An 11,337-nucleotide genomic window follows, 5' to 3' on the forward strand; every position below is an offset into this window, starting at 1 on the left:
CCCGCCCAGTGCCAGATTAAGGTCCACATGGGCCTGGAGCTGAAATTTACAAAGGGCCTAATGGGGTATATGGTCTAAAGGAACATTGCACACACACAAAAACTACAAGGTGAGCTGGCGCAGGTGGACCCAAATATAACAGATGCAACAGTTTTGCCCTGTGGCGGCTCATTTTAACCCCTGCCTACCACCACATACACAGTACAGTATACACACTAATTGATGCTCCTCATCAAATAGCCATCATAAACTAAACTGAAGGAAGGCATTTTTACAGGTCCTGACATTAGAAAGTTAATAAAAGATGAACATTTCGGGCATGTAATGAATATTGTGGAACTTTCGGCGTGGACTTCGTTCAAACAAGTGATTTCAAAATTTTTAGGCAATGTCAAGGATCCAAACTACAAAGATATTGTCAGGGAAATGCTTAATCGGTACAGAAACCTTGGCTGCAATATGAGGTACATTTTTTGAATTCTCATACTGAGCAATTCCCGAATAATCTCGGAGACTACAGCGAAGAACAGGTTGAACGGTTCAACCAAGACGTTAGAGATGTAGAAAGAAGATACCGGGCTCTTTGGGACGTCAGCATGATGGCCGACTACTGCTGGATGATACACAGAGACGACACACAAAAAGCTTATAAGCGAAAAGCGACAAAACGAACTTTGAAGAAAAAAAAAAAAAAAAAGAACGATTTTTTCAATAATTATGGTTTTGTTTCTATTATTGTTTGATTTTATTGTTATTTTATTATGTAATTAAGACAAAAACACAGTGATAGCATCTACACTTCGTATTGCACAATAGCTATGTCAAAACAATTAAGCTTCTTGTTTTTTCTTAATGTATGTAACCCCCTTTATATGTAAATGTGATGTGGTAATTTTTTTTTTAATATACTATTTCTTGATGTACACAAGAGTATAATTAAGAATATAAAAGTATTATTAAAAAAAGCTTTCAGTACCTTAAATTTCGCAGACCTGTGTTATTAATGAGAGAAATACACCAGAGCAGGGAGACAATGCAGAGAAAACAGGAAAGACCAGCTCAGGCTTCTCATGACCAGTCCAGGACATCAGGGAATGACACAAGACTCTTGGTCAGATAACCCCTGTGGACCATTTTCCCAGTAGGACTAGACAATATGAGCCTTGATACTTAGGGGTGTATTTACAAAAGTGCAGTTTATAGAAGTGGAGATGTTGCCCATAGCAACCAATCAGATTTTAGCTATGATCTGCTAGAAGGTGCTAGATAAATAAGTAGAATCTACTTGGTTGCTATAGGCAACATCTTCTGTAAATCCGCACTTTAGTAAATATACCCCTCACACTCTTTCATCCTGACTCTTCTTACACCAGATATTGCCAAACTCCCTCCCTGCAGTCCAGGTTTTAAGGATATCCATACTTGAGCACAGGGGACTTAATTAGTACCTCAGTCAATTTGATTTAACCATCTGGGCTCAAGATGGATGTCCTGAAAACCTGGACTGTAATGGTGGAGTATGGGAACCTCTGCCTTACAATATTTAGTGCAAATACACCAGACATATTAGGGGTGCAGAGTATGGTTTAAGGTACTAATCTGTAGTAGAAATCCTAAAAAGATAGTATTTGAAGTCAGGAACATTGGGGTTACACTATCAATGTATATGTAGGTTGCTAATTAAATAGCAATTAATTTATAATGCAATATATTGTTCATAGTCACAAATAACTTACAGGATTTTCAGTTTGCTAACTGTATATTTCCTGTCCAGAGTATTTACCTCCCGATTCCCATCTGTTTTCCTTGCCTACGTGTCCCTAATAAATAGTTTTACTCTAAAGCACAGGTTGTCAAACTCGGTCCTCAGGACCACAAACAGTGCACGTTTTCCAGGTCTCCTCTTAGATTCACAAGCAAGATAATTAGCTCCACCTGAGGATCTTATAAATTGTATCAATGAGTAATGAAGGCACCTGTGCACCTACTGGGTGACCTGGAAAACGTGACCTGTGTGCGGTCCAGAGGGCAGAGTTTGAGAACCACTGCTCTAAAAGCATCTTCCATTTCCCAGCGCCATATTTTGGTTGGAGAACCTCACCTGTCTTGAAGTCACTTCTCTTCCTCCACCCAAGGAGCCAGGAAGTGTGCACTTGACAAGAGTTCATGTATAAGGTAAAACAGAAAAATGACTTGAAAACCATTGGGATTGGAGGGTCAAGAAACAAAAAAAACAAAATGCAAACAAAAATAAAAAAAATAGTAAAAAAAAACAAAAAACAACAAAACAAATACAAGCGCCACCTTTGTTTAGGCCCATAGGCTGAATTCTTATAAATAACAGTTGACAATAGGGGTGATACAGTGGTGGACGTCTTTATGTTAATGCCTATGGGGACTCCGACCGGTAGCAACGCAAATCTGCCAATGTGCGTACAAGGATGCAGCGGAACAACATAGGTCGCAACAAGGGACCATGGTCACAAGTCTCAGTGGAATCGCGTCTTTAGATTCAGTTGCTGACACCAACACGCCCGCGACACGTCCCTTGCCTGTTAGCCCCCCATTTAGCACCCGTTAGAAATGTATTGATCCCCATGCAATTTCAAATTGTTTCCCCTAGTAGCAAGCATCGGTACACATGTGCATCAGACGTATGCGCGAAAGCATCGAACCAAACTTTCCCTGCGTCCGACTCAATCACCCCCAATGTCCGTCACTGCTGTAAGTACGGAACTCCTACTATAAAAAGGAAAAAGTAAAAAAAAAGAATGGGAGCATGAGAGCCTGAAGACGACAGATGTAAACAACAAGGAACAATGCACGTTGGAGGTAAACGTTTTATTACCATATACATATATATATTGTCAACAATTTGGAGAGCATCCACTCACTGAAACAGAGAATTTATTGTAAAACATCCATTGCACAGATAGAGCAAATCAGACAATGGCTCCCCAGAAAGATCTACTCCATAACACTGACACATAGGAAATCTAACAATGTCACTCTTCAGGTGTCCAGCATAGGAATGACATAAATACCCAGATGAGCTACAAGAAAATGGCGGACAGTTCAATTTATAGGGAGAGTCACGCAGATTTCTGTACGCGATATATGGAACTCTCCGTGTATTCCTATATAACAGTAATACAGTGACCATAATCCAATGAAAATGAGTTACAGTAACTGAACAGGTTTTGAAAACCTAAAATGAACAATGTATTTACTACCATTAAAATGATCGTTTGTCTTTTAGTCAGATGTACGTGGATTAACACACTCAGTCTAGGCTATGTAAGAACGGCGGGTGTTCTCTCCATTACATGGACACATTGTACTGTGCACATTGCTGTCTCGCTCTCTTAGCGAATGGCCATTAGCTAGCGGGAGCCTGGCAGAATGTTTCTGATCATGTGAGTACCAGGTAGCAACATGTATTATACTGTGAGCTGTAAGAAGCAGGGAAATGGCTATTATTCTCACACAGCATCTATCTTACAGAAAATAAATCTAATTAGAAGGTGAGATAGAAATGTTGAAAATTCAAAACCAATTTACTTACTCTTTAAAAAAAAAAAAAAAAAAAAAAAAAGTGTCTTAACGGAGGCTTTGGAGACAATAAATCCACTTTACCAGACATCCCGTACATAATGCGATAATATATCAATGTTTTATGTTTCACAAACATCCAATCACCTAAATCAGGAACTTAACCATTTTACTTACAGGGGAATGTATCAGCTGGACGGAATATGGTCACATGTTGACAGTAACCTAGCCAACTTTCGAAAATGTCAACATATCGACATGTCCACAATGTCGGCATCTGCAATGTCGCCATATAAAATGGATATTTTCAGAATGCAGACGGTTAGGGTTACTCGCCGCCGCCGGGAGGGTAAGATTTAGGCTGCAGCAGGAAGTTATGGTTAGAGACAACTAGTGGGAGGATTAGGGGTAAAATGCTATAGTAGATATAAAATATAGGGAAGCGAGTCTAATCATTTTAAGAATCATACCTGCAGACTAAATATATAGCTTCTATTATGCCAGAGTAAAACTAAATGAAAGTAAAAATATTCCTGAAAATCTGGCGAGTACCAATGTGAAGTCCATCCAGCCAACAGAGGGCCCACTGGATGCCATAGAGGCTGGATGGTGCTATGTGGGAGATAGCAGGCACAATCTGCTGTGGTTACTGGACTAAATAAATCCAATTATAGCTTGTATGACACTAATCAACGGTTTACCATTCTAACGATGTATTAAAAAGGAAACTAAAAGCTTCAATGTGGGATTTTGGCAAGATATCACTGTTAACACATGGATACAGCCCTAAATGCCATGTATGAATAATAAATGTATATTCCTAAAGAAACACACTGCATCTATATAAGTTACTTTCCAGTTTATGGGCCAATAAGACACGTTTCTTATACAAAGTGATTCTCAAATACCTTTGGTTTTGCCCATATTCAATAATAATAATAATAAAAATATATTTATCAGTCATGTGACAAGTGGGTGGGACATGTTTATGGAGTACATCTGACAGACTGTTGGATTCATTTGTTCTCAGAGTAATTGGTTCTCACTAAGGTGAAGGCCACAAAAAATGTGAGGACAATCCCCTAATTCCCGCTGCCGTGAGATAATTTCAGAAGAACACCAAGAGGGGAAGCATAGGAGTGATTTGCAATGTCATTAAAGCAGATTTAAGTAGAAAGGTCATCTCTGAGTAAGATTATATGACAGAAAGTACCATTTGCACCATATGTAAAAAGACTGCTGTTTTCTATGCCGAGGAGACAGCACAGCAAACCAGTGCGCACTCAGCTAGAGAGGCGAGAGACACACATTGGTCAATTTGCCCTTTTTCAATGAGGGTGATTAAACGAAGAACTACATTGAAATACAGCTCATACAGGGGTCTATGGGGCATAGGTATCAAAGCTTGATGTGACATAAAATTGTGAGATATATATCATCAACCAATCAGCTCCAAACTATCATTTCTTATACACAGCCTGCAAAATGTAAGTCAGGAGCTAATTGGTTGGTGCTATATATCTCACAGTTTTATCTCACGTCCAGCTTTGATACATATGCCCCTTTGTACGAAGCCTTGGAGAGAAATAAAGTGGACGGATATAGAGTACCAACCGAACAGGTCCTAACTGTCACTTTTAAAACACAGCCTATAAAGTGACAGTTAGGAGCTGATTGGTTGGTAATTTATCTCCATCCTCTTTATCCCTCTCCAAGGCTTAGTATATAGACTTATTCCTTGAGAATGTAAAGAAAACACAGAGCCAGAGGGCTTAGCTGATGGAGAGTACCCGGGTGTACGTCTGCCAATGTGTCCCCCCCCCCCCTTCCCTTGTGCGGTTGCATACTAATCCCACATAAGGCCTTATTGGACGTAAATAAACTAAACTTGTAGTCACTGATGTACGGTTTAGCTGGCTGGGAGTGACACGTTTATTTGTGTAAACACCTATTATGATACAGTGATAGAGGTTACAACATAATACAATACAACAAATATATTCCTACTCTAAATGGAGCACAATGAACAAGTCCCATCACATCTAAGATAATCCATTGCGATCAGTTCATAACCTGCACAGGAGTCGCCTTAACATCTTTTGGTCAGCTCTGCCGTGGTTGAGATTCACTGCGAGTTCCTTGTCCCGCTCATCACCTCATTGATAAGTCTTTCAATAAGTGGAATGCTAGTGACAGAGGGGACCGAGAAATTCCCATTGAATCTCAACTTGCCAAGACTTCGTGGTGAATGACGCAGATTCGGGGGAGAGAAGTAAAAGTCTGACATTTGTACAGTACACCCATAGCGTCTGCGCGCACACACACACTCACACCCCTATGCCTATACATCGCACATTTCATAGGAAGAGTCTGAAGGGTTAAACCGATCGTTCACTCCTTCACAGCCAGCAGGACGGCAGGCCTTGCTGACCGTGCAGGGATTAAATAAAACCGCCGGAGGTTAAATGCCATAAATACAGCACAACCGGCTGCTGGATCAGTTAAATAAACTTTGCTGAATCTTAAAACTTTATACGTCACGCCCACTTCATGGATTGGATTAGACCATAAGGCAGAGGATGTATCTGCAGGAAGGAGGAGGGGGGAGGGGGGGAGAGCAGTGGGAGATGAGGTGGCTGAGAATATCCTTCTAGAAGATAGGGATGTAGTTGTCAATCTTGGCTCGATGCCTCTGGGCGATGCACTCTGCGATCCACACGATGTTCCGGCACTCCTGCTCTTTTAGCTTCACAAAGGCATAAAATACACCGAAGTGGAACTGGTTTAGGAAGGCCAATTTATTCAGCTTCACCTGCGAATGGAAAGAGAGGACAGTCATCGGGAGGATCCAACAGTTGAGCGGTACTGAATCATTACAACGGAGCGACCAGGAGTTGTGTTACTGAGCCAATCAAGGACGACTCACTGAATGTAAATGTTACTTAAAGCTCTTCAGAATTTGGCCATGTATCAAACATCCTTTTACACTGGCCAAATAACCAGGGTCATTGCGGTGTTAACCTGGGTCGGCAGGCTCAGTGGAAAAGGGGCCATGGTTGGATTCCTGGGTCAAGTGACCTGGCAACCCAACCTGGGTAGCATGCAGGGTTGAACATAGGAACAACCAGTGCAACCCTGCAGTGTGAACGGGAGACCGGGGTCATCCAACCCGGGTCCTGTTACCACCCTATGGAGAGCAGGCTCACCGGCGCTTGGAGGTAATGTCATCTCCAGGCACCGGCAGAGAAGCTCCGGCAATAACCTGTGTCCAGCCTGCGGTGTAAACGGATTTCAAGCCTCTGTGACGCGGCCTTAAACCAGTGTTCAGTGACCTGGGCTGGAGCGGGGGATTTGGTGTAATAGGGGTATTATATAATGCTGGATTGGGCGCATGCCTAGGTACTAGCAGAACAAGCCCCAACTAGGGTGTTTGGATTATTAGTTTACATTCTTCAGCTGCACAGATCATCAGATACACTATTTAAGACAAGACTATGAGGGCAGCATTTTCCTTTTGCAGACTAGACACAATCCTGATGAGAGACCAGGTTATAAATCACTTAGAATAATTACAGTAGATCATTTTATTGCACTCCGCACAGTAGATTACACAGCAATATTTTCCAGTACAGCATGGAATGGGAACGTTAAGTACTGGTTCTCATATGGAATCATCTTGTTCTAAGTTATAAAACTTTGTTAATGGTTCCTTAGACGGATTGTAAACCTTTGTAAATCCCTAGTTAGGCATACCTCCCCTCATGTACCAGACTCATCACTACTGTGAAGCAGCGGGGACAACCAGCAGCACAGAGAGCTATCAGCACTGCAAGACCCAAATGGTCAGAGCTGTACAAGCAGCTAGATTGCAGATTTTGGTAAATACTTATGGGTCAATTTACTAAGCAGTGATAGGAGACAAAGTGAAAGGAGATAAGGTGCCAGCCAATCAGCTCCCTACTGTCATTTTTCAAACACAGCCTGTGAGATAGCAGTTAGGAGCTGATTGGCTGGTACCTTATCTCATTTCACTTTGTCTCCTAACACTGCTTAGTAAATAGACCCCTTAAAGAGTCATGTGGCTTCTCCATTCCCTTCAGAGACAGCATGTTCCATTCACATACAGAGGTGAATCTCCCCATCCAGTTGTGTCCTCCTCTGCTTGTACAGAGGTGACCAGCTGTCACCTGGTAGGAGATGAGGAAGATAGGGATGAGACTCATTTGCGTTAAAAAATAAAATAAGTTGCAAGTCAAAAATAGCAGCTTTATGCCCATATGCAGCTTTGCACCAATAGCATATATGCCGGGTGTAGATCAGGTGTACTGTACATACTCTACACCCAGATACACTTCCACACAACCAGATCATCAGTCCCCAAAAAATACATTTTGCAACATTTGTTGTGTTATCACAGAAAATAGTTATTAGGTTTAGGGGGGAATTCAATTAACCATTTTTTTCACGAAAAACGGCTTATTGTGCAAATTTGTACTCATCGCGCTATTCTATTAGCTGCGCCTTTTCACGGGGGCGAATTCTCCATACCATTTGTGGCAAAAAGTTTTCACCACCTTCTGAATAGGTTAGACATTGTGCAAAACCCCTCTTTTTGGCAAAAAATTTCGGAAATTGATGAAGAACCACTGGGACTGATTAAAAAAATATTTTTGTCTAATTAGCTTAATTTGGCAAATAATTGCGCAAAAAAATCAGGCACACGCATAGACGCGATAAGCGGAAATCGCACAAGCGAAGGGTGCAAAAACAGAGAGCAAAAAGTTACCGCATTATTAAATTCCTTCCCTAGTTGAAAAAAGTAAAAAAATAAATAAATAACCTATACGGCCCTATAGTAGATCTGCTCACTTGTACGAGAGAAGGAAGAACATATCAAAACACATGTAAAATGTGCTGACAAAATCATAATATAGGCAAAATCAATGAAAAGAGAAAGAACTTCAGAGGGGATGTGGCAACCATAAAATCAGAAGAACAGAGACTGGTCCTCATCGGCACACCGGCCCCCAGGAACTGCCATGGGATGCGGCTAGTGATAGCCATCGCTGCGTCTCCCTGCTATTACAGGAACACACCCTTACTGTGCTCGTTCAGGATCTGTACTCCACGTCCTTCTCCGTGTAATGAAGCGCAACTACCAATCTCCGTGTAATGAAGCGCAACTACCAATCTCCGTGTAATGAAGCGCAACTACCAATTTCCGTGTAATGAAGCGCAACTACCAATCTACATACGAACATAGGAGGGCGCTGTTCTGTGTGCAGTATACACTGGCACATTCATTGCTGAGTGAACGGGGTACGCACAACTCAGTATGAGCCCCAACGTTTTCTACACTTACAGAGTACATGGGGGAGGATGTGCCCAAAAATCTAAAGGGTGTACCATTGCATAAAAAAAAAAAATAGTTAGATATATATTTATCTATCTATCTATCTATTACGGATGTGCAGGCTCGGATAGGTTCGAGTTTGCACACTGAGTTCCGTTTTTTTGGAGGGAAAAATCCGAACTCAGAAAGAGACTAAACGTCATCTTGCATGGACAAACATCATCATTCCTGTCCAGGAATGATGATGTTTGTCCATGTAAGATGACGTTTAGCCTCTGAGTCCCGTTTTTTTGGAGGGAAAAATCCGAACTCGGCGTGCAAACTCGAACCTGTCCGAGCCTGCACATCCCTAATATCTATCTATCTATCTATCTATCAAGTGCCGCACTTGCTCTATTTCTACAATTGTGGGTCTGGAGTCCGGACGCATATGTGCAGGCAACGAGGTGCAATTTATTTTTCCAGTGAGTGCCGGATCCCTTTGAAATAAATATATATATGGCTATGTCCATGTTATAATTCTGAGCAATAGAGTAGGGATGCAATAGAGTAGATGGGCTGCAAGCTTAAATGCATTGATCAATTCATGAACCAAAACCCCACTGTTTATTATGTTTATAATTATTTTAGCTATTATGGTGAGTGCAGAGACCCTGTGATTTCTGTTTAAACAATGTGGTCACATACCATGTTGCACCCCAAAACTAGGAATGGTGAGTGCCGTTGATTAGAGAATATATATATATATATATATATATATATATATATATATATATATATATATATATAAAATTTTATTATTATTATTTTTTTTTTTTTCTGTCCTCACACACACACAAAAAAAAAGAAGTACTGATGCGCGTTACCCTAAAACACAGCATCTTAAAAACCGCGCACACCAAGCTCAGAACTGTGCTGCTGTTCTTATAACAGGACCACAACTAGGGGGAGGATAAGGGGGTACGTGACTTGGGTGTTGGACTTGAGAGGGTGTCGGGAAGAGGCTGCCGGGAGGCTTGCTTGCTGCTCTTGTGGGATTGGAGCCACATCCCGGCCCTGAGAGGCATAGAGACACCGTCAGTCTAATGTTATGCCGGTCGCAAGCCAATCAGTTCTCGTGGACCGGCAGCCAATCAGCAGAGGCTGCCGGTCCGTGAGCTCCAATTGGCTTGAAAGCGGCGCCACATTACTATGACAGCAGTACTGACTGTTCCCCAGCGCGTGGCAGCCACGTCCTGCGCCACCCCGAGCTCACCCATCGCACGGCCCTGGCAGGTAAGAGATGGGAGATGGGGCCTTACTGTGGCACAATGTGTAAGGGGCCTTACTGTGGCACAATGTGTAAGGGGCCTTACTGTGGCACAATGTGTAAGGGGCCTTACTGTGGCACAATGTGTAAGGGGCCTTACTGTGGCACAATGTGTAAGGGGCCTTACTGTGGCACAATGTGTAAGGGGCCTTACTGTGGCACAATGTGTAAGGGGCCTTACTGTGGCACAATGTGTAAGGGGCCTTACTGTGGCACAATGTGTAAGGGGCCTTACTGTGGCACAATGTGTAAGGGGCCTTACTGTGGCACAATGTGTAAGGGGCCTTACTGTGGCATAATGTGTAAGGGGCCTTACTGTGGCATAATGTGTAAGGGGCCTTACTGTGGCATAATGTGTAAGGGGCCTTACTGTGGCATAATGTGTAAGGGGCCTTACTGTGGCATAATGTGTAAGGGGCCTTACTGTGGCATAATGTGTAAGGGGCCTTACTGTGGCATAATGTGTAAGGGGCCTTACTGTGGCATAATGTGTAAGGGGCCTTACTGTGGCATAATGTGTAAGGGGCCTTACTGTGGCATAATGTGTAAGGGGCCTTACTGTGGCATAATGTGTAAGGGGCCTTACTGTGGCATAATGTGTAAGGGGCCTTACTGTGGCATAATGTGTAAGGGGCCTTACTGTGGCATAATGTGTAAGGGGCCCTACTGTGGCATAATGTGTAAGGGGCCCTACTGTGGCATAATGTGTAAGGGGCCCTACTGTGGTATAATATGTAAGGGGCCCTACTGTGGGCCCTACTGTGCCGTAATTTATATGGGGCCTTACTGTGGCATAATGTATATGGGGCCTTACTGTGGCATAATTTATTAGGGGCATTACTGTGGCATAATGTGTAAGGGGCATTACTGTGGAAAAATGAATAAGGGCCTTTACTGTGGCATAATGTGTTGTAAGGGGCATTACTGCGTCACAAACCACACACCCTTTTCGTCCTCTATGCTGTATATTTTTTGGGTGGGCGCCAAATTATGGCCTTGCCCCGGGTGACAAAAATCCTACTTTTAGCCCTGGTTATAAGCACTTTCCCGGATAGGCCTCGTCTTCAACTTGCAGTGAAGTGTACTCTAAAACATACCTCAGTACATTCTGACCATGTGAAGC

General features: G+C 42.5%; 1 protein-coding gene across 1 annotated transcript in view; it reads right to left on the minus strand.

Moving 5' to 3' along the window:
* Positions 1-2,822: 2,822 nt before the first annotated feature.
* The window catches only part of ATP6V0D1 (ATPase H+ transporting V0 subunit d1), a 101,210-nt gene continuing 92,695 nt past the window's right edge, over positions 2,823-11,337 (minus strand). Inside the window, exon 8 of the mRNA XM_088458358.1 lies at positions 2,823-6,364. Coding sequence (XP_088314484.1) covers positions 6,203-6,364 — 162 coding nt within the window. The 3' untranslated portion in view covers positions 2,823-6,202. The remainder of the gene's footprint in view (positions 6,365-11,337) is intronic.

Source organism: Taudactylus pleione, unplaced genomic scaffold (assembly GCF_031769625.1).
Source record: "Taudactylus pleione unplaced genomic scaffold, aTauple2 ptg000828l, whole genome shotgun sequence".
NCBI classification, from domain to species: domain Eukaryota; kingdom Metazoa; phylum Chordata; class Amphibia; order Anura; family Myobatrachidae; genus Taudactylus; species Taudactylus pleione.